Genomic DNA, 23,550 nt, shown 5'->3' on the forward strand with positions numbered 1-23,550 from the left:
CCTGAGGTTACTAGAGTAGGGAGGTTGGGTCAACATAAATCACTAACACTAACTAAGTGACTAACAACTAACACTAATTACTATCCAAATCCAAATGTTAAGTGTCCTACCCCAAGTATTGAGTAAGATTGTATTTGTGTCGTATCGAATAGTTGTTTAAATTGTTATACTCGTGGTTTATAACTATTGTTATGCTTGCTGTTTAAGGTTCCAGTTCACAGAAAGTATTATACTAAAACTCAGTCAAAAAATCATAATCTTATGTAATTACTAAGGTTTGATATTTTTTATGATCGATAAGACAGGACAAGACTATTCGTACCCAGGCGTGTACGCACCGTGTAAATAAAATTTAGATAATATATCATAAATGCAGGGTATCTATAAAATTATCTTAAAGTTTTTTTTTTTTACATATGGAATTATTTTTAGATGATTCAACATGTTTTCTTTAATTCACAGTATTATTTTTTATGCTAATATTAATATTGATTAATTTACCAGCAGAGGAATATTTTTTGGTTGATAAGATTTTAAAGAAAAAAATTACATTAGAAATTGAAAGTATATCTAAAATTTTTTTTTAAAGTTTGTTTCTTTTCAATAAACAAGTAAAATACTTAGAAAAAACAAATTTTTAATTGTTTCTCAATTACTAAAAAATCGTTTTCTGCACAATCTAAAAATTATTGTATTATTCTATCGAGAAGTAACTTGTTTATTAAAACAATAAAATCTTTTAATGACTTTTACTTTCAGTATCATTCAAAATTATATTAATTTAATAATTTATAAATAAGTTACAATTACCCAGACAGCATCCAACCTAAATTAGAATTACTTGTTATTCCCTGATTAAGCAAAATTATTTGAAATGATTTAAAACAATTTGAATCGACTAATATATAGATATACACTTGCCATGGAGTAAATAATTTTTCTTTTTCAAAATATTTTATAATGACCTTTTAGAAAACATCATTTTTAAGAACTTGAAATTGAGAGTTCTTGAAGACACTATGAATAAGACGTCAGTGTTTTGACACCTCGATGTATTTTTAATAATTTCTAAATCAAGTTAAAATTAAGATCTCAAAATAAATGCGTCAGTTTCGTGACATTTTGAATTATTTATTTTTCTAAATTTATTTAGATGTCAGACGTACGAACTCTTTGAGAGATCAGTGATAGGTAGATAGATAAAAATGTTTTAAAAACATCTTCATCTGCTTTCCTATCACTAATCTCTATACTAACTGGATAACTGATGCATACGAAGAAAATTTTAAGTAATGCCCCCGGGATGTATATTGTAACTAGCGCGAGTGATTGTGTTGTCTGCGAACTAAAGTGAACCCAAGTGCGCGGGCGCTACTGAAGAGATAGTAAATGTTGATAGAAAATTCGTTCTCACAAATAATTGTTTTTTACTTTGTAAAAATTCAAGTCAATAACTAAGACAAAAAAAATGTGGAAAACTGTTGACCCTGTGGACCAGCCTCAAAACTTATTACTATTTCCGAGCTCCTTGAGCTAAAAACAATATTGTAAATAAATTTTTGAGCTCGAGAAAAGTTATGTCTTGCCTTGACCTACGAAAATTCAACAAATATAAAATATCTAGAAATATTAAGATAATTGTTATTTTTAAAACTTTTGATGAATTAAATCGGTTCGTAGAGATTATTTAAACTGACCACGACTCGGGTTTTTGATTTGGCGTTCACTGAGAACAACTCCGCTTTGCGTTCAAGGCAAGCATTATGTCATAAAATGTAAAGAAATACAGAATGTTTACACGAAAATTCATTTTAGCCATATCTCCGCTAAAAATCATCGAAGAGAAGAAAAAAAAATTTGAAACCCCAAGATTATAGTCTTAAGATCTTGGAGTTTAAAATTTTAATTATTAGTGGGTTCCTAGTAATCATAAGTATAAGTTTCCCTTTAGACTAAAATTTTTCTACGTCGTTATTCATTGAAATCATATAAATTATAATTAGATTTAGGTATTTGGTGACTATTATTTCTTTATTTACAAATTAATTATCGCAAAAATAAAAACTGAAACGTATATTCCATCATAACAAATTTTATGAAATAATGAGTATTAAAAAAATAATAATAATTTAAAAATTGTTAAAATGAATTTCAATTACTCGATTTAGTGATTAATAAATACCTTAATTGTTTCTATAGATATTTCAACAGCACTTCATGTTTTGAGGCATATCAGTGATCAAGTTAAAAATTTAAACAGTGTTCTATTGCATAAAAATATTATCAGTGACATTGAATTACTGATTTCACTGATTGAAGATCCAGTATTCCATGATATTGTTGTGATTTTTGATTCGTTAAACGATTTGAACAGTCAATTCCAACAGCATCCATCAATCTTACCTGCTGACTTTATCATCAATTCAAATGGTCAGTTAGAAGTATCGATTTCTAATTTAACAAAAACACCTGTCAATGACATTAGATGTCAAGAAATCTACCAAGAAAACAGTGAAGTAGATGATCAACGGGTTCCAGTAGTTCCTCCAGGCGATATTGATGGAGTGATTACTATTGAGGTGAATTTTTATAATTTTTTACTGACAAGGAAGGTATCTCAGGTGATCAGCCCTAATTTTGCTGTGGCTAAAATACGTTATTCTTCATTAAATTCTACGAGAGGAAAATTTTTTTTACAGCGGAAAAATATCTGCGGGGTAAAACGGGTTTTCGCAATGAACTATCTTGAGGGGTAGTTTTTAAGTTCCACACATTTACAGTCAGTGAGTATATGAAACAAAAACTACTCCTCAAATTGGTTAATTGGGAGGTCCTGCTTCACCCCACAGATATGTTTTTCCACAAGAAAAAAAATATGTCCCTCGTAGAATTTAACGTAAAATAACGTATTTTAGCCACAGCAAAATCAAGGCTGATCACCTGGGATATTTTCTTTGTTAGTATTTATATCAAGGGCTCAATTTTTGTCAAGTATTTTTTTAACTTCCCCGTCAAATTTTCATCAAATGTCGATGTTTTGAGGTCCAAGAAAGCTATTCTGACTATCTTCACAATCATGTCCAAGTCCTTGTGTGTATAAATTTATGTATTTAAGTGCGTGTATGCGCGAATGTCGTTTGTGAATGCATGAGATATTGTTGGAAAAAAAATTGTCACAAAAGTTATTTATTATCGCAGTGCAAAGCAAGACATACCTCTTCGAGCTCGAAAACCCTGATGCATTAAAGAGTATTTTTGATCTCGAAGAGCTCATAAATATATTTACAATAATGTTTTCGAGCTCCTCGAGCTTGAGTTACTTTATAAAATTTTAAATCTTATAGATTTTTATTTTTTTGTAGTTTCATCAACCTGAAGAAAGTAGCCTTGATACTAAAGTCGTTGGACCGGCTTACAATGGAAATAAAGATTTTCTCGTTTTTCTTCAAGAAACTCAACCTAGTGAAATATCAGCATGGTAAGAAACAATTTCGCAATTCAAAATTTTTTAAGAAAATTTGTGATTTTTCGACAATAAGATTCTTGGGAGGAACATGATTGTTGTACGTTTAAAAATTAATATTATTATGTACGCTTCAATCTCACGACATTGATTTGGTTCTTGAGAAACATCATAAAGTATAAAAATCCTCATGCAGGATCACGTGGGCGGATTTTTCCCGGGTATAAAAGTTTTCTATCATTGAATTAACGTACTCAGATTTATAATATTGCTAAGCATAGTTTTTTTTTCTTTATAAAAATAATTGTGATTTTAAAAAAATTTTCACTTTCCAATTTGATACCTAGACAATTCTCCTTCCGTTTTCTGGGGTTCAGGGGAAACAATTTTTTATGTAACCTGCAGATCTCTTTCAGCATTCAGATTAAAATTGAATGGATGACACGCGACAGTGAATCGATCCACCGCATTTTGAAATATTACAGGTGCAGCAACCGGTTCTTTGCTGATATCTTTTATGTTTAATGATGACATTTTTATTATTTTGGAAATTATTAGTACTTTGAAAACGTTGTTGTAACCTGTTACGACAACGCGAATATTCAATCATGAGAGTACATTATAGTCTATTTTTTTTAACAAAATTTTTTTATTGTTTTTGGGAAATATCCTGTTTTATTTTTTTTTAAATATTTCTCTTCGTTTTAAAATTTTTCGAGCTTAAAAGCTCGAAAATAGCGACATGTTTTAGGGCTGGGCCTGCAGGGTCAGGCGGTTTTCAAATTTTTTTCATTGTTTTTTTTTTATAATCCGTGAGAATAATAGTAAAAAGTGACCTTCATTTGCAGTGTACTTGTTTCCATGATAACACTGTAACTTTATAACGCATGCCCACACAAGATTGAGGTTTAGCGACTCGAAATAAAGTTCAGTTTTAAGCGTAATATCGAGTAAGCTTATTTCTAATACGACGTAGTCAGTAACTATAAAAACTGTCATGAGTTCACTTTGCGGAAAAATAAATTTACGCTTCGAGAAATTGTGTCGTTTTTCGATTTTTTACTCAATACCATTGTGATGTTAACATTATTTCGGAGTTCATGGACAAAAGCTTGCAAGATGAGAATAATTAAAAACATTCCTAATGCTTGATTTATTGTAATCATACTCATTTTGTGTACTAAGTGTATTTTATCGTTTTTATGACCATGTATGAAATTTGTGATTCTTCATAAATTAAAAATTATAAAAATTGATAAAAAAAAATGAGTTCACATGTCAACAAATTTTATTTTTACAAAACCTCTAGCTTAATATTTCAAACAAAAAGATTCAATCTGTTTTGTCACGAAAAAAATTATTTGCTTTTGATAAAGAGAAAATAACATTGACTTAGAGGTAAAAAACAAAAGATCATTTGATATCAATCTATTTGCACTTTTAATAAATTAAACGATTACAAAAAAGGTTTACTGTAAATATACGAAAAAAATTAATTAAAATTAAAATTTACATGGATTTCCATTACTTTTAAAATTTCAAATACCAAAATGCGAAATTTTTACGATTTTTATACAATAGACTTACAGACTTGAAATTTGAAGTAAATATTAGCTACGATACGAGAAAATCTATGGCGGCAATGTTTTTTAAGAAATCGATTTTTATTCGGGTTCGCGTGAGTGTTAAAAATAGAAATTTTTTAATTAAAATACATACAGTTATAACTTATAAAGAATATCAGCCAAAACACGAAAAAATTCGAAGGGTTAATTTAAAAAAAAAAATCGTATCTTATAGAGATTAACGAGGGCGCCAAAGACGGTAAATTTTTTTTTTTTATAAAATCGACTCTTACGGGGCTAACAGGGTTGACATAAATAGACTTTTACTCTATACCTATTTTACACGACTAATTACAACTTTCTTTCCATTAAGTGGGACGGAAGAATAAAAATATTTACGAATACGTTCGAAAAGTTACTACTGGGATTTTGACATGAATAATTGAAATAAAATGACGGGTAACAGCAAGTATATGCATATATGAATCTGTAGGCTCTTTTTACATTCGATTAATTCATCGAATTTTGCTTTAAATATTTTTCTGACCCTCAAATCTTAATTTTACCAAATTTACAATAATATTATCTGTCTCTCTGTCCGTATATTATCTTATATCTCAAGAATAGCTTGACCGATTTTGATAAAATCTAGGATACCGTATAAACATGCGATTGCGCAAACGATAGACTATATTTCATGTCGATTAATCATGTGGTAATGTTATTCTTTTACGTGATATTTTTTTATTCATCCAACCGATAATCATAAAATTTCGTGTAATAATAAAAAATTGTAATTTTAGCTTTACGTTATAAAAATGTATAATTTAAAAAAAACACACACATACAAACCTCTCTAAAAATGTCAGAATAGTTTTCTAGGATCCCAAAACGTCTGCAACTTGCAATTTTTCATGTTGTACATAAATAAACTTTTTTCCTGATAATATTTTTTGGAATTTCTCGACAGAGTAAAATCTATTATGGCTGAGTTTTTTAAAATTCGTGGCATCAAACTTTTCTATTGATATATATCCATAAGAAATCTACTTAAAGACAATTTATATACTTTTGATATTTACGTTATGATTATATTGCAGTAAGGAGCAGATGAGAGAAGCTGATCGGATTTTACCAGATGATGTTCAACTATTGGATTCAAATATTTTTCATAATCAAGCAATATCAGCTCAACCGAAAGTAAGAGGCAATACAGAATCGAATATCGATTGTTATACTCCAGGTAAATTTATTATTTTATTTATTTCTTAATGCTTTCTGTTCAGATTTATCTCAACTAAATTAAATAAGCTAAATTTATACCAAACCAGGTGTACTTCGGCATGTGCGTAGGTCGTCAGTTTTATCTATAACTCAGATGGACCGGCTGACCTCCTCATTGCTGATATTTTATTGCCATTAAACTTGTAGCTATACAACAATTAAAATTAAAAGTTTACCTTGTATCATCCGCTGATAAAATTTATCATTCTCAACCCACTTTATTTTTCTCACTACGGCTCTTATACCATTAAATCGAGAGCTCTAAAATATTAATTTCACCCATAGTAAATTACTGTAATCCCAGTGATCATGATAAATTATCCATTATATATATTCTTACATAAACCACCACGCTTAGGGACTAGAATGACAACTTACGCTCTTACAAAAGATCGCAATTAATGAATTTTTATAACGTTTTATAATTATGTTCTAGATGTTGAATGTTCTATCCGTGTGGATGAAATATCTGAAGCTTCTACTGCTGTAATTGGCGATAATGAATTATTATTATGCCGTGAACATCTTGAAAGCAGTGGAATATCTGAAAATGACTGGTCGTATTCATCTTCAGTGAATTTAAATGCGAGCAAAAAAACTGCACCACCATTAGATGTAATCGACAAGAGTCCATCAGTTTTTGTTGAACCTTCAAAAGCCGTCTCGGATATGGTAGTAAGTTTCAAAAATATAAATTTAATTAATTATAAGAAAAATATCACACTTTTTTTTTTTTTTATAAGCAACGACAAATCCTGTAAATTCTGAATTGAAAATAATTTATTCAGATCGATCATATTAAGATAAACAGCATTTCTTCCGCTAAAAAAAAATATAAATTGCGAATATTCTTGGAAAAATTTGTGTTTTAATTAAAATTTTTCATTATCATCAGTTAGCCGTGCTAATGTAAATCGACTGTATTTTTTCAGTTAAATACCGAGTGGGCACAGGTTGAAGTTGTGAATCTGGTGAACGATGGCACTGGTCTTGGGTTCGGTATCATTGGAGGAAAAAGTACCGGAGTTGTTGTCAAAACAATTCTTCCAGGAGGTGTGGCTGATCGCGTACGTATTCATTACAAACATTTTACAGTATTTAATAACTTGCTTTGTCTGTTGGGTCCACTAAGACCACTACTACCACGTTCAGGTTCTGGGCCTTTCTGAGTTAACATCGTTAGAAAATTTTTTTTATGCAAAGTTACTTACTTTTATAATCAATACATCTCACACAGAACTTCGTCGACTTAATTATTCCACCGACTGTTCATACTTTCTTCCTCACCGCAATCATTTGTAAAATCAGCTGCATATTAGAAACAATAGCGCCTTTCATATCTCTTTTATTGTAATGCATGGGTGTGGTGCATCCCTACAGAGAATTTCTCTACATTATAAAATCTCACAAAGTTTTTCCCTACACGAGTCAACTCTACAGACAAATTTTTACATCGCAACAACTCTACAAACGATTATTTTCACATCGATCCATCTCTACATGAGAACATCTCTCATATTGAAAATTTCTACAGCGATAATTTTTACTAGGCGCTAAGTTCAAACAGTAGAATTTTTGTTATGACATTTTATTAATAAAGTAGGTTAATTATACAAAAGAAAGAATAAATAAAATTATTTAAATAATACAAAAGTGATGACTTATCCCCACAACAAATTTAGAAAATCAAGGGATTACTGATGTTAAACTGGTGGTCTGATGTCAACTTTTCATATCAATTTATTATTTAATCAGTATTAATACTTGTTGTTGTCTTCATATTTTTATTTTTAATAAAATATTAATTGATCTCCACTAATAATTTACTATAAGGAAAAAAAATTACGGGTACGGTTTTCATAATTTTATGAGATTTTTTTCTTATACCGTTATAGAAGCTACATCCATAATTTATGGGAGCAGTTCGTATAATTATGGGAATGCCACCCTTAATATTAATACTATCGGAATCATTCCTATAATACACAGGGTTCAATCCTTTTTATTTAAATTTCATTTATTCTTTCTTTCAATAAAATATCATAACAAAAATTCTACTGTTTGAACTTAGCGCCTAGTAGAAATGATCGCTGTAGAGATTTTCAATATGAGAGATGTTCTCATGTAGAGATGGGTCGATGTGAAAACAATCGTTTGTAGAGTTGTTGCGATGTAAAATTTTGTCTATAGAGTTGACTCGTGTAGGGAAAAACTTTGTGAGATTTTATAATGTAGAGAAATTCTCTGTAGGGATGCACCACACCCGTAATGCATTGCTTCTTAAGTTAAAACATAATTTTTATAAACAAGACACTTGTCAAGATGCATTGAATTTGAAAGTTAATCTGCTATTTTGTAATGACTATTTATTAATTGATGTTATTAATTCTACAGCAGATCTTACAACAAAATTTGATTTTATTCATTTTCGAAAAATTATAGGACAATCGACTACAAAGTGGCGATCACATTCTGCAGATAGGAGATGTCAACTTACGGGGAATGGGAAGTGAGCAGGTGGCTGCAGTATTACGGCAATCAGGGACACACGTGAGGCTTGTCGTTGCCCGGCCAATTGAACCTACATCTCCAGATTATCAGGTCTTGAAAAATTAACAATTTACTTTAATAGTTTTTTAGTACTAAAGAATTATTTCATGTTTTGTTATTGATTCCTACAGAATCAAATTGAGTAAAAAAAAAAAAATATTCAAGTTTATATTGAGAAATTAATTTCTATTTGTCTTTCTGATATCTGCTGTTTATAGAGATAAAGAAATCGTTTAAATTTCTTGAGATTTGTGATAACTTTGTAAAGAGGCTGTAATTCAATAAAAAATATTAAAATAGTGATAAAAAAAAATTTTAAGCAAAAAATTCTTCTTTTTCCATATTTAATTTAAAAATGTTGTTTGCTTTGTTATAACTAAAAAATCATACTAATAATTGCAAAAGAAATTTTCTGAAACGTTTTCATATTTCCAAAATAACCCATGGACTCAGATAGATCTTTTTAAATGATTGGATTTTTTTATTGACCTTGAAATCTCAAATTTGAAAGTTTGGCAGTAGACGGGAAATATCTTTTGATATCATTGTGAAATAATTTCTAACTTTATTCTATCATATCATTTTAATCTACTGCTTAGATTCATTAGCTCACAACACATAGTTGGCTGTCTTAGAGCCTGACCCAGGTTCAAACGTTCAAATCAGTCGTGCCAGTTATGGGATCCCCTAATGCCTCTTTCGGTTCATCAATTCTCCGAGAGAGGCCCACGGTAAGTATTATAAGCATTACAAGCAGCAGCTCAGATGTGATCAAGTGATGAAACGTAATAGGAATTCCGGGTACATAAGGGCAAGTAAACGTTGACACGAATACTTAAGATCTAGTTACCATCTAGAATAAATTGTTAGAGTGGGACTAAGGACACTCAGCAAGGCCCTCACTGTACTCCATTGTTCACTGCGTATCATGAAATTGGGTCTAATTTCGAGTCTAGTCAAATAATTCACAGTGTTAATGTTTAGTTTTAATTTAAAATTGACTATAAAAGTTTTTTTACTTTTGTTCGAAATGATTTAATCTTTCAAATATGTTTTTCCATCGATCAATCATACGTACCTCATAGATTAAAGTGTAGGATAACATATTTAAATTTGAGTAGAATTAACCGCGCCTTGCACTGTTCCCTAAAAAGTTCGAAATACTGTGCGCAGCTACGAAAAATTCCACTTATCACTATAGTCTTATATATGAAGCGGTCGAAAGCAGGTGGGTAAGTAATAAATTGAAAACACTCTAGTGGGTGAAACAGCAAAAGATAACGCAATAACAACGGCCAGACACCCAAAGATATTAAACCTGATTTTTTAAATTAATATAAAAATTCTTGAAATATAACATTTCTCATTAAAAAATAGTTATTGAAACTTTATGAAAAATTGTGATTAAAGTTAAAAATAAATAATTTTTCAGCTACTAGAAGGTTTTTTTATTGTTATGATTACAGGCATTGGAAAGTCATGCTCCAATCGTCCCAACGAAAGTACTTGGAGATCCTGAAGAGTTGAATCGCCATTTACTCCGTAACGTCCCAGAAACGTATAATATTCACTGCATTCAAAAACAATTAGGAAGTGGCAACAAGCATATCATCGAGCAAGAATCAGATTTTGAATCTCATGTGAGTATCTTGAATAAAAGACTTGTGAAGAATCAAAACTAAAATTAAATAGTTTAATGTAAGTTATCTTACCTAATTCTCTACTGGTAATTAAACCTGTAAATATTATTTGGAAACCGAATGATCACTTGAATTCTTCTTCCGAAATCCAGACTTTCAAAGCAAATTCTGTTAAAAAATAAATCCATCTGAACATTTAAATGTCAATGTGATATACTTGATATCCAGATATCCAGATATACTATATGTAAATATTAAATTATTACAGGCCAGACCAGGACTTATTATGGAAGTTGTTCGGAATCCGTTGCCTATCGAAGCTATTCCTTTTATTTCATCAGCAACATTAGAGGAACCTACAGGCCACCTACAAGCTTGTGAAAGTATAATTGAAAAAAATTCACTTCCCGAAACGGAGCGCTTCAACGTCGAGTTAAAAAAAGACATCTGTGGACTCGGAATAACGATTGCTGGTTATGTGTGTGAAAAAGGTAATGATACTAAATGCTAATAAAATTTAATAAAACAGAGAGCTTCATTAAAATCATCTCACTCTATGATAAAAATATTTTATTTCTGAAAGATAATTGTTTTTAGTTAATTCTTTATAACTTACGAGGGATTTAAGTAACAATAAATAATGTTAATTAATCCTTACCGGGACCCTTTGAAATTATTACAGGAATTCTATACGATTCTTACAGAACTCGTATAAAATCTTTACAGAAATCCTATAGTATCTTCACAGGACTCATAAAATATTTACAGGAATTCTGTAAGTTCCTTAAGTATAAAAATCGTTAAGACTGTCCAGTATATTTTTGGTTATGCAAATCGCCCATTAGAAAATTTTTTATCGAGTTGATTTTTTATAAGGTTCTTAAAATATGGTAATGCACTTTTTTCCAGAGGAATTATCAGGTATATTTGTCAAGAGCATAAGCAAAGGAAGTGCCGCGGAATTAAGCAATAAAATTCAAATCAACGACCGCATAGTAAAAGTTAATAACTATTCGCTACAAGGATACTCTAATCATGAGGCTGTCGAAGTTTTGAGAAATACAGGGAACACAGTTCATTTGTGCATCGAAAGATATCTCAGAGGGCCTAAATATGAACAGCTGCAACAAGCCATAGCTGCTAGTGAAATCAAACTACCTCAAATTTATTCTCCATCTATAACAAGTTTACCGAGTTTCTCTTTTAGCACGGTAAGATTTATTGCAACACATATGCATATATTATACAATATATGCATACTTATTTGATTTACTTGCGCAAAATATATGCGCATCTATGTTACATTTGTTTGTATAGATATATATTTTTATACAGGCTACGTAAAATAAGAATATGAAAAAATGATATAAACTCTCGTGTTAATGCAACAAGAGTTTGGACACCTATCTGTGTCTTTAGAAAATTTAATTCTCTCATAGAAACGTTTCTAAAGTAACAATAAACTTCTTGAACTAACAAATTGTTACTTTCAGGCTTAGGATAAATAATTTTTCTTTGGAAAAAAAAATTTTTCTAGTACACAGCTAGTTTTTTAAACTAGCAATCAATTTGAAAAATACTATTTATTTGTCTGAAATTATGAAATTATCTCATTGGGATTAAGTATCAAAATAAAACTGAAATGTTACTATTTGCATTCAAAATAGATAACAATTCCGACAAATGTGCGTAATTAAAATGAATAGAATTTTTTTCTTTTTCAGTTTGAAAATTTTTAAATAAAATTTTCGTCACTTAAACGTAAAAATAAGGTTTGTGTTAATAAGAACTTTCTCTTCTCTTTCTTCTCAAGGTAACAAAATCTCGATCTAAAGAAATTGTTTTACTTGAGTTTTTATAACTTTCAGATAAAATACGAAATTCTGTAGCGATACAACTTGTATATTAAAATACTAATTTTTAACTTCCTACTAAGAAAATTAAAAATTTTGAGATCATAGAAAGATATTCTGACTCATTTCAAGGTGATACCGAGTGTATGTATGTACATATGTAAATAATCTATAACTTTTTAACATATTGACCGATTTAGATCTTCGACGCGGTATTCGAAACGGTTTATCAGTTTCTAGATTCTGTGAATTATACTGAATCGGTACATCACATTTTGAGTTATTCTCAAAATTAAATTTAAAAAAAATGATTGATTTGCAACCTGACAGACCTCTTTTGCTACCACGATGTTCATGTATCTGTTGCCAAACAGAATTTACTTCCTTTAAATTGCGGTTTTTTAAGATTTTAGTGAAAATCTTATAGATCGCATTCAGACAAGTGATAGGCCTGTAGTTCTTTGGGTCAGACAATTCACCCTTCTTAGGGATGAGCACAGTTCATTCTTTCACAAACCAGCTAGGAATTGGTTAGTTTCCTCTGATAAAAGCAGTGAAAATTCGTTGCAAGATGACGCTCCCATCCACTACTATTATTATTTCTTTTTATCGTTTTCATTCATTAATCCATTAAACTAAACTAACATATTTAACGACATATGTATTAAGGCGAACATAACAAAACCATAGTAAGAGTAATAAATATAAATTGTATTTACTCTACTTTGACGCGGACTTACTTTTTTTCCTCCCGAAAATTTTAAATTTCCAGAGTTGATAGTTAAAAATATACTTTATCATTGAAATACTAAGAATGATTGTTTTTTTTGTCTTTATAGATCGAGAACTCAATCTAAAAACTGAAGTCATCAAACAAAATTAAAAGGTATCTATTTCACCGATTATTTCATAATTTTGTAATGGATTTTTTCTTTCTTGAAAAATTTTATTAACGATTTAAATATTTATCCTTCTTATCATTATGGTTCGATTATCATCCTTAATTAGATATACTGTTGTTTTCGATAATCTCTACAATTGGATTTAATCTGACAAAAAATTAAGTCTGTTGTTTTTCGATGTGTTTATTACTGTGGTCGTAAGCTTTAGAATTATTCGATTTCGTAAAGGTCGCAGTTTAAGCTAAATATATATTTAGATTGTTTTTTCTCATACACCGTTTACAGTACGTTCGTACGTCTACTTCTTACCAGCTAAGGAATGAAAAATTTATACTTATCCAAGTCTTCATAAATGTCAATTTCGATTCATTAACTATACCACTAAATGTAGAAAATTCTACATTACTCCTCTCTAGTGGAAAGTCTCCATCACAAATTTTCCTTTAGCTAAAGGCTCGTTTTTTCCATGCATCCTAAGTTCGCATTAATTCTTATTTCAATTCTACTGGTATTTAACTGTGCGTGCGTATGGACGCTTATCGATAATTTCACATTCGACTTTAATAGATTCGTTCTGTATTGTGATCGATCTATGAATATCTTCAAGTTACTGGGTAAACAATACCAGGCTGTATAAATGTTGAAATAACCAATGAAGAATCAGGCATCATTTCTTTTGACCTTTAACTAAATTCAGCTTTAATCATGTAGTTTTATATAAAGGACCTATTGCTGATTATTTCTACGAAAATCCTGATTTGTTGTAAGAAATATTTGGATGATATTATTTCTAGAGGATCTATAATAGTAGTATCATTGAATGCCTTAATTTAAAATATCAAGAACAAAATGTCTAATGTATCATCAACATTGACACAATAGATTTTCATTGAAGGTACGCTTGATTCTTCCGACAATGTCTCTGCTGGGGTTTCAAAAACTTGTTTCTATAAAGCACATTATAAATATTTGAAAAGTCGTCACTATTCTATTTACTGTAATGTTTGGAATGCATCCTCACATCTATGATTAATGTACCACTTCAACTCAAACAGCGCTTGCTTTATTCGCAAATGGTAATTATCGTAGGCACCACTGACACTTGTCCTTTTGTCTCTTGACGGTGTTAGCGGTACAGCTAACAGTGTTTTAGCAAACCACAACTATATAATGAAATAAATAACTAATTCACTTAGTAACATTTTCAATTAAACGTTAGTTTGTCATAAAATAACATTTAAATGAATTTCAAAATTAAAAATTTAATTGGCAATTCTATACATATAATGAGTCATTATTAATGACTGAAAAATTTATAATAAGAAAAAATCTTTTCATTGTGAATCGATTTACATTTTTTAAACTGAAAGCAGTAATAAGTAAGTCGTAGCACAAAATTAAAATATAAAATTGTACATTTGGTATGTAAGTATAGAGAACATTACTACATTAAATCTCAAATTTATGGACTTCAAAATGGCTAGCACGTGTTTATATTGTTTTCGTGAACCTCCCTAAGAGTTGATTTTCGATAAAAATTTTCCTTATTGATTTTTTCGTATCGTAGCTAATATTGATTTAAAATTTCAAGTTCGTCGGTCTTTTGTCGAAAATTCGTAAAAATTTCTATTTTTGACGCCCCTGCGAAACCCCGTAAGAGTGGATTTTTTGAAAAAAATGTATGCCATTAATTTCCTCGTATCGTAGAGATGATGATAATTTTAAGTTTCAAGTGTGTAGTCTTTTAGTTACAAAACTTGAAAATTTTCATTGGTGACGCCTCCGCAAATCCCCATAAAAGTCCAAAGAGAGCTAAAAATAAATTGTTGCCACACCAACTATTGATATGAACTAATCGTTAGAGGGATATGGTAATTCAGTCAAAAATCCATTTTGAATACAAGTTTCAGTCTGTGTCATGAGAGGAATTAAAATGCCAAATTTAAAGTAAATACAATCTATAGTTTTGGAGATCTCGTGATAAGTAAGTGAGTGATTTAGTAGTATTTCGCTAATTTGTATATAGATTTAATAGAGTATAGGTAATAAAGGTTCTCCTACCCATGCTTCAACAAGCATTTGGATCTACAAATACTCACCATCAAGAAAGTATTTACTTCAACTGTTGTTTTGTAATCATCAGAATTGTATTTTAGGCATTATGATAGCATCTATAAAAATCAGAAAGAAGGTTCTTTCTGATGATGTGCAGCAAATCGTTAATTCATTAATTTTCGTTTGTTTGATTAACATTTAAGAAAATTAAAAAAAAAAGTGATCCTCAAAAAAACATTTTTTAAACAACTGACTTCAAATATTGATTGTATTCTCGGCTTTCTAATGCATATGTTTCATATCATTATAGTAAATTAGTTAATTTTATGCTTGTGTTACAGATTCTTCACCCGCAACAAGAACTGCAATACACTGAAAAGTAAGGTTATTAGTACAATAGAACCTATGAAGAAAGAAATCACTTCACAATCATCTAAAATTCGATACTTCAGAAACAATAAGAACATATCTCTAGTAAATTTTCAATCTGTCTTGATATGCTCTTAAAATTCAAATAAATTTTTAGTGATTTTCAAAAATCTTTAATTAGATACATTAAAACTCTTCATTTAAAAAACCTTTCACTCTAGTACTTGATTAATTTCATAAAGCTTTACCCCTTTGAGTGAAATTACAACGCCTATTTCTTTCAGCGTATCCTAATATTAAATACATTTTAATATGGTTCAACTCTGCGTAATAATTCAACTAATTATTAAAATTTTATTTTCTCTTGTCCAAAATTAACTTCGCTTACTTTACTAATAACCGTAGTTTTGCCACCTTCGAATAAACCGCGTCTAGCCGTTGCAAAATATTTCCGAGTATATTTCGCATTGGTATCTTTGCTTTACAACCAATTGCCGTTGCCGTATCGTTATGCTGAACCACCGTATAGTAACCACGTGAAATTTTTAGTCACTTACCACTCTAATTGTTTTTTGATTAATGGCGATAGAATCTTCAAGTAAGAGAGGATTAACGAGCATACAAAAAAAATATCGTACAGTTTAGATAGAGAGTAAGCTAATATAAATCGTTTATGGAAATTCTACGTCCCCTGATGGAAATATTGCTCTCTAGAAGCTCATAAAAATTTTTCCACAATTCAGAATAGAATTCCTAAAAGTTTCCTTTCTCTAAAAAATTCTGCTGACTTTAATAATTCCAAATGATTCATTGATTCTTTTGTTTTTTCAATAGTATCAATATTATTTAAAAGAATGATATAAACAAGCTGATTGTTTTTCCAAAAAAATTGTTTTTGATCTTCAACTTGGTTTGTTTGGTGATCTGATATGTCTGATTTCATTTGATAGACATAAGATTTTCGGTAGCACGGAAAACTGCTTTATGCGTAATCCTAACTAATTTTCGACCGACTGTTCTGCTCAACGGTAGAGATGAGGCCCCAGGACACCTTGTCACCAGACGTACTTGCAAAAAGGATTCCTACCACAAGTGTGGAAGCAAGCAGTCGTTTTGTAAAAGACCAAAATTGTTTCGCTGTTCACTAGCTTAGTGTTTTGTTTAGTTATTGTGACTCGCAGAGAATTGTCTGTCGTTAAAGATCTGGTTTGCAGTCTGGAAATTATTTTGTCCACTTGAGGTTTTGCAATTTTTTTTTTTTACAATGATGGCGTGGACCAACTCAGCAGCGGCATCAAAACACCTTAGAAGCTTTGACGTAAGTCTCATATCATATACCTCTATAGTTTGTCAAACGCGCGTATTAATTTTATAGAGGTTTTATTTTTTTTTCCTTCATGTATTCTAATATTAAAATTTCTTGTTTGCTTTAAATAAATAAACAAAAAGAAAATTAAATTAATGAATCTACAAAATTTAATAAGACCATCGCCCTCTTTCCTATCCATTTCTTCCTTTTCGTATTTTAATATTTTTTAAAAATGATATTCACTTGTTAGGGGATAGATGCGTCTTTGATCGGTTGTAAAAATACGTTTATAAAAAAACCCGAACTCAATATCTACAATCAAAGTGCAATACTCCAACTGTGAAATGACAATGTAATATCAAATATTGACCATATATATGCAGTGATACAATATGAAACAAGAACACAAGTTTTTGTATATGTACTTTTAGTTCGACAGAATATCATTACTAATTATTACAGATTTGGGTATGAGAAGTACATAAATGTAAGCTATTTTTCCGTACTATAGTCAGTTCTTTTATGATAAAGGAACTCATTGCGTATATCGCTTCATCAATTAAACCAATGATTTTATTTGCATAAGCAATGTAGATAAAACTATCATTTAACTGCTGTAGTATCCACTTTTAGCATCAAGGTAAGTTATCGAATTCAAGAGCCATAAAAAATCAGGTATAAGCCATGAAATTGAAACTTGATGCTTTCACAAGTTTTACGATAAAAAGAGGCGAAAGTATTTTTTTATCACAAACTGAGCAAAAACTGTACTAATACGATAGGCAGCAGCATCTCTCAAATAAAAGAAATAGAACTATTTTTGTAGTTATGAAATCATTACTTACGATACGAGAAAATCGATGGCATAAATCTTTTTTAGAAAATCAACTCTTATGAAGGTTTGCAGGAGTGTAAAAAATGAAAATTTTTACGTTTTTTAACCAATAGATCTACAGACTCGAAATTTCGAATGAATATTATCTACAATACAAGAAAATCAATGTCATGAATTTTTTTTAGAAAGTTGATTCTTATAAGGGTTTGTGAAGATGGCAAAATTGTATATTTTTACGTTTTTTAACCAGGTGACCTACAAACTCGGAATTTTAACTAAATATTGGTCATAATACGAGAAAATAAATCGTCTCAATTTTATTTTAAGAATCGATTTTATGAGGGTTTCTGAAAGTGTCAAAAATAATAATTTTTATGTTTTTTGACCAAAGACATGAGATTGACATTTGAAATGAATATTAGTTACTATACGATAAAATAAATAGTAAAAATTTTTTGATTGAAAATAAACTTTTAGAAAGCGAAAGTAAAAATTGTTGATCGTTTTGAAAATTTTCAACTCAACTTTTTTTCATCTTAGGCGCGCTTCAAAGTAACTAGTTTCATTAATTAACAACTGTTGGCCTGTGCGTTAAAAGCAAAAATTATCAAGACTTTTATTTCGGAATTCCATTACGTATCTACTCGTGAATCTTAAGCTGATACTTTTGATTCACCTTATTATGAAATGAAGATTAGGATAGAAAAATATGAAAATCAAATATTCTTATGACAACAACGTTTTTTTTTTTTTTTTTTTTTTTTTTGATAATTTTCTAACTAATGATTTATTTTTTTGCTATGTTATAGGATGGTGATACTCTAACTGAAGTCGAAACGGAAGTCAATTTATTAAATAAGATCAATAATTCGAGGCATCATAGTATTAAAGATCAATTATTAACTCTTGACGACAAGGAATTATTTGCAGAGCCTTTGTCAAGTGATCAATCTAGTGATCTAACATCACAAAAAGAAGATGCCATAAAAACTAAATGGAATAGAATCGTTGGATCAGATGTGGAAATTATCGTATGTTGAAATCATTGTTATTTACTTTTACAAATGTACAATATTATATAAGCTAGCAAACGTTTAATAACTTAGCAATGTTATTTTACAGGTAGCACAAATAACAAAGTTTGCAGAAGGTAGTGGTCTTGGAATAAGTTTAGAAGGTACAGTTGACGTCGAGAATGGGGAAGAAGTACGGCCACACCATTACATTAGGTCAATACTTCCAGAAGGTCCTGTAGGTGACAGTGGAATCCTTCGACCTGGAGATGAACTTTTAGAGGTAACTCAGAAATAATTATCATTACCATTTCGCAGTAATTAACAAAAAATCGCATTTTTGTTAACAATATCGCCATTGATACGTGATTTTTTTTAGAAATTGATAATTATTAAGACGAATTTAACATCAAGACCTGATGAAAACTCGAGTTTCGAAAATCGGATCGAAATCAATAACTTTTTTTTTTTTTAATTTTCAGTTTTCATAGCCGGAACCCGATGAAACAAGATTTTATACAATTATATATAGACTGTATATAATTATATATAGACTATATATAAATTGGATAGAAAAAATGGCCCGATCCAATTGTATACAATTTGTATAGAAATTGTATACAATTCTATATAATTATATACAATTCTATATATTGCAATTGTATAGAATTGTATATAATTATATAGAATTGTATACAATTTGTATATAATTATATAGACTTGTCTACATTTTGAATATAATTGTATACAATTTTTATACAGTTGTATACAATTGGATCGGGCCATTTTTTGTATATAATTTTATACAATTGTATAAAATCTTTTTTCATCGGGGAGTTGAAAAATTTTTCATTCTAGATTTATTAAAAAAAACTGAGTGCTCAAAATAATTATTTTTAATATCAATTATTTTTTACTTCACCAAAATTATTTATTAAAATTCAACATCATAAGTAAAAATGACGTTTAGACACAAAATTACAAAATAAAAATAATTTAAATGCAATCTTGGTTTTCTCTGATTACATGCGATAATTTAAGACCATAGCGAGCGTATACTTCTCCCGCTACTTTCAGAACATCAAAAGTTGGGTTTCTCTCTCGTGTAAATATCATCGGGGTTTCAGTACTGAAATATAATTATTTTCAATCAGCTCAGAAATAAAATCTTTAAATTTATTTTACACTTTTGTAAACTCACTGCGTAGTTCCGTTATTCACACAAGTCCAAGCTACTATGTACTTATCATAATCAACGCCAATATAATTGCATTCTCGACGGATACTTCCCAGAATTGGTACATGGTGATTGAAACTTACCCTATTATTGGTAATCAAAGACACCTCACCTATAATTTCCAACATCTTGTTGTTTCTAATATACGAAATATTAAAAAATAATTTACATAAATAAAATATTAAAAAATAATAAGCTGAAATAATGAAATTACTTGGTCGAAATGCTAGTAGAAACAATTGTTGATATACCCTCATTGTTAGGTGAAGACCAATATTGTTGCCCACACTTTTGTGCCTTGTCCCAGTAATGATCGCCCTCTCCATACCTGATCCATAATCCACTCATCTAATAAAAATTAAGTTATTGTATATTGTCTATACTCAAAATCAAATTTATAAGTTTAGAATAACTTTGGTTAAAATACATACTCGGTTCAAATCAAGTGGTTTTTCAGCATTCACATCAGGGCAAGAACCATTTCCCACATAGTCAGCAAAAGCTCCAGCAATTATGCAAAAATGAATAAAAACACGCAACATTTTGCTATAGACTAGTTCCTCTATGATTATACACAATCCCTTTTTGTCAACTGATTTAGCTAATACTGATGTTAGATTTTTTTCCGCAACATATATACATATGTGGTCATTAATGCCTAGTATATATAGTAGTACTAAGTTTATAAGTTAAATATACCAGGCATTGATTATCACACCTGTACATATTGTGCAAAATAAAAATATGAGATAAGATTAAAATAAAAATATTTTGATTAATAATTTTGTAAAAAAAATATTTTCCTCATTCGATAAGAAATGTCAAGGATAAATTATTTTCAATTTTGTTTAACATAATTACATTTTTTCAATTTATTGTGATGGTTGAAAAACAACTTCCACTTATTAAGTGAGGGTTGGGGTTATTATTAAATACACAACTTTGATGAATTATGTTTCTTATTCACACTTGATTTACGCGTCATTCAGTAAGAATAGACCGAAGGTGTTTCAAATTAATTTTTATAGAACTCGCTAGAGCAATTCCAGAAACCAACAAACAGATAACCGTCCATTTTAAAAAAGATTACATACAATCAAATTCTTAATTCAAATTCATTAGTTCGTTAGATTTTTTTAAAATTCGTTTATTTTAAGCCCAATTGTCTTGATTACAGGTTAATGGACACCATTTATTCGGAACCAATCATACAGAAGTTGTATCAATTTTGAAAGAATTGCCTTTACATGTAAAGATGGTTTGTGGGCGAAAAGGATCAGCGCAAACACCGTTATGTCCCATTAACGTAGCTCAAGATCAAGTAGCTTTTCAAACAAGGGTAAATATTCTCATGTTGAACTAAATACATTCAAGAAATCAAAATTACTAAAAATATTACTAGCCCCTGTTCAAAATAAGTTCTTTAGATAGATTACAAATGAGTTATTAATCAGATCTGACTACAAGGTTTTTTTAAATATTAAAAAAATTGTACAATACGGTCATAGTTGGTATTTTTTGTTAATGATATTTTTCAAATTAGTAGTAGTATTTACTAAATTAAAAAAAAAAGTGATTTAGATAAATTTTTGAAACTGTTCAAGTGGTTTTATTCACGGTTTCCATTCATTTTTCTCTTTGAAATCCATATTGGAATCTTTTGCGACCTCCGAGGTATACTATAATATTGCCAAGTTCTGTTCTTAAGTCAATTTCCCAACTTATGCTCTCTCCTTGTTCAACCAAAGAGTTTACTCTTAATCTAGTTCTAAAGGGAAAACGATAAGGCTGCAGTAAGTTCTAGGAAGGAAAGAATCTATTATGATTTATGATAATTGGTAAACAAGTGAATTACCATAAAGGTAAGTAAGGGATACTTTGAGCTCTATTTCTAATTACAACGTTCGTGAGTACAAAATGACCAAGCAATTGAAGATAAGAGAATTCCGATGCGTAAAAGCCCAACTGAAATAATAAATATAGATGGGGATAAAACACTTTTTCAATTCTTTTTACTCTTAGATTGCAATCTCCACTCGTCGCTATATTTTCTATCACTGCCAAAAAAAGAACTCCCTAATCATTAATTCACTCGAAGCACCGAGCGTTTAACGAACATTAATATGAACGAGCTAATTATAGATCTGAATTTATATAATAATTCGATCAGAACCTCGTAAAAATTAAACTGCCTGTGTACCATAGGTTCTCACTCTCTTCTGTTGATAATTCTGTTACAGAGTATTCTTGCTAGTTCACGACAGCGACTTGTACCATTGTCTGATCGTCTTATCAAAGCTAAATCAGAAGGGTCATTGACAAGTATTACTTCTATAGTTGACTACAGTGTAACTAAAATAAAATCCCGTTCATTGGAATTTTTAACCGGATTGGCAACGTGGAATACGCAACCTCAAATTGTTGAACTCATCAAAGGAGAAAAAGGCTTAGGGTTTTCAGTTTTAGACTATCAGGTATCTATTATATATTATTAATAAAGGGATTGGGACAGACCCCATAAAAAAAGTCAAATATGTCTAGTGGTGAAGCTCCTCGCGGGGTTGGGGTGTAGAGAATCCTACTAAGGATAAGTTTTTTTAATGTTTTGAAAAAATTATTACTCGATTTTAATTAATTATAAGTATTGTAAGATATAAAATAGAAACACTGGTTTTAAGAAATAATCAAGTGTTACGTTGCCAAGCATAGAGATGACAAGAAATTTATGTAAATATATGTATTTTTTTGTTTTTTTTCAGGATCCAAGGAATCAAGATGAAACTGTTATTATAGTACGCTCATTAGTACCTGGAGGTGTAGCGCAAACAAATGGACAACTGATACCTGGGGATCGTATATTATTTGTAAATAACGTACTTTTAATGAATGCAACATTAGACAAAGCAGTGAAAGTGTTAAAAGAAGCACCGAAAGGAAAAGTTCAGCTAGGCATCGCAAAACCATCACGCATACCAGATTGTTACTTTTATATCAGCAGTTCGGGAACTTACACGACTGATATCGAACACAAAAAATTTTGTAGTGTCCTTAACAAAAAACTGAAAAAATACTATTACATAAATAATAATCAAACAAATCCTTCTCAATCATTAATCCATGTCACAGTATTCGATAATGTAAATGATTTTCAAAACCTTGTTGATTCAAATACAATATAAGATTACTATAAACAGAATAAAACATATTATTATCTTATTTTTCAAATCTTTCAGGTATTTTGTTACAATTTAAATACGTTTTTTAATTATTTTATCATATTTATCATGTTTATCATATTTATCATATTTATCATTAATTTTGTTTCGGGCAATACCGAGTTCCCGCGTCCCTGCGCTCAAGTCGGACGTGACTAGTCAGGTAAATTTTGTATCTCTTGCTTCACTTTGAACCACTCGAGCAAGAATGAAAATGGTAAATGTGGAATATTAGCAGCTTTTAAATAAAGTTATAGTGC

General features: G+C 29.8%; 2 protein-coding genes across 7 annotated transcripts; one reads left to right on the forward strand and one right to left on the reverse strand.

Annotated features, from left to right (window-relative positions):
• Positions 1-23,280, forward strand: LOC130668059 (patj homolog). 6 transcript variants are annotated; one of them, XM_057470059.1, is made up of 16 exons: positions 1-122; positions 208-341; positions 2,200-2,579; positions 3,363-3,478; positions 6,129-6,271; positions 6,749-6,987; positions 7,245-7,379; positions 8,755-8,913; positions 10,329-10,502; positions 10,771-10,993; positions 11,412-11,713; positions 18,635-18,856; positions 18,948-19,121; positions 21,253-21,414; positions 22,316-22,549; positions 22,835-23,280. In XM_057470059.1, exons 2-16 carry the CDS (start codon positions 290-292, stop codon positions 23,252-23,254), a joined length of 3,135 nt encoding a protein of 1,044 aa, XP_057326042.1. In that variant the 5' UTR covers positions 1-122; positions 208-289; the 3' UTR covers positions 23,255-23,280. The 6 variants fall into 6 exon arrangements, with proteins under 6 accessions (XP_057326042.1, XP_057326044.1, XP_057326043.1 ...); XM_057470061.1 differs by having other exon boundaries at positions 2-122; positions 208-377; XM_057470060.1 differs by having other exon boundaries at positions 26-377.
• On the reverse strand, positions 19,745-20,764 carry LOC130668063 (uncharacterized). Its single transcript, XM_057470072.1, has 4 exons — positions 20,507-20,764; positions 20,290-20,423; positions 20,040-20,213; positions 19,745-19,967 (listed from the first exon to the last, which is right to left on the reverse strand). Exons 1-4 carry the CDS (start codon positions 20,615-20,617, stop codon positions 19,835-19,837), a joined length of 552 nt encoding a protein of 183 aa, XP_057326055.1. The 5' UTR covers positions 20,618-20,764; the 3' UTR covers positions 19,745-19,834.
• Positions 23,281-23,550: the final 270 nt, after the last annotated feature.

This window comes from Microplitis mediator, chromosome 5, assembly GCF_029852145.1.
Source record: "Microplitis mediator isolate UGA2020A chromosome 5, iyMicMedi2.1, whole genome shotgun sequence".
Lineage (NCBI taxonomy): Eukaryota > Metazoa > Arthropoda > Insecta > Hymenoptera > Braconidae > Microplitis > Microplitis mediator.

What these genes read in the sequence shown, in the direction of transcription:
- LOC130668059 (XM_057470058.1), top strand. Translation starts at nt 474, where the DNA reads ATGCTAATATTAATATTGATTAATTTACCAGCAGAGGAATATTTTTTG. An exon ending in CGAGTTTCTCTTTTAGCACG is followed by an intron (nt 11,714 to 18,634) that starts GTAAGATTTATT and finishes GCTATGTTATAG; the next exon opens with GATGGTGATACTCTAACTGA. An exon ending in GATCAGATGTGGAAATTATC is followed by an intron (nt 18,857 to 18,947) that starts GTATGTTGAAAT and finishes GTTATTTTACAG; the next exon opens with GTAGCACAAATAACAAAGTT.
- LOC130668063 (XM_057470072.1), bottom strand. Translation starts at nt 20,617, where the DNA reads ATGTTGCGTGTTTTTATTCATTTTTGCATAATTGCTGGAGCTTTTGCT. An exon ending in TCTACTAGCATTTCGACCAA is followed by an intron (nt 20,214 to 20,289) that starts GTAATTTCATTA and finishes TTCGTATATTAG; the next exon opens with AAACAACAAGATGTTGGAAA. An exon ending in GTGAATAACGGAACTACGCA is followed by an intron (nt 19,968 to 20,039) that starts GTGAGTTTACAA and finishes ATTATATTTCAG; the next exon opens with TACTGAAACCCCGATGATAT.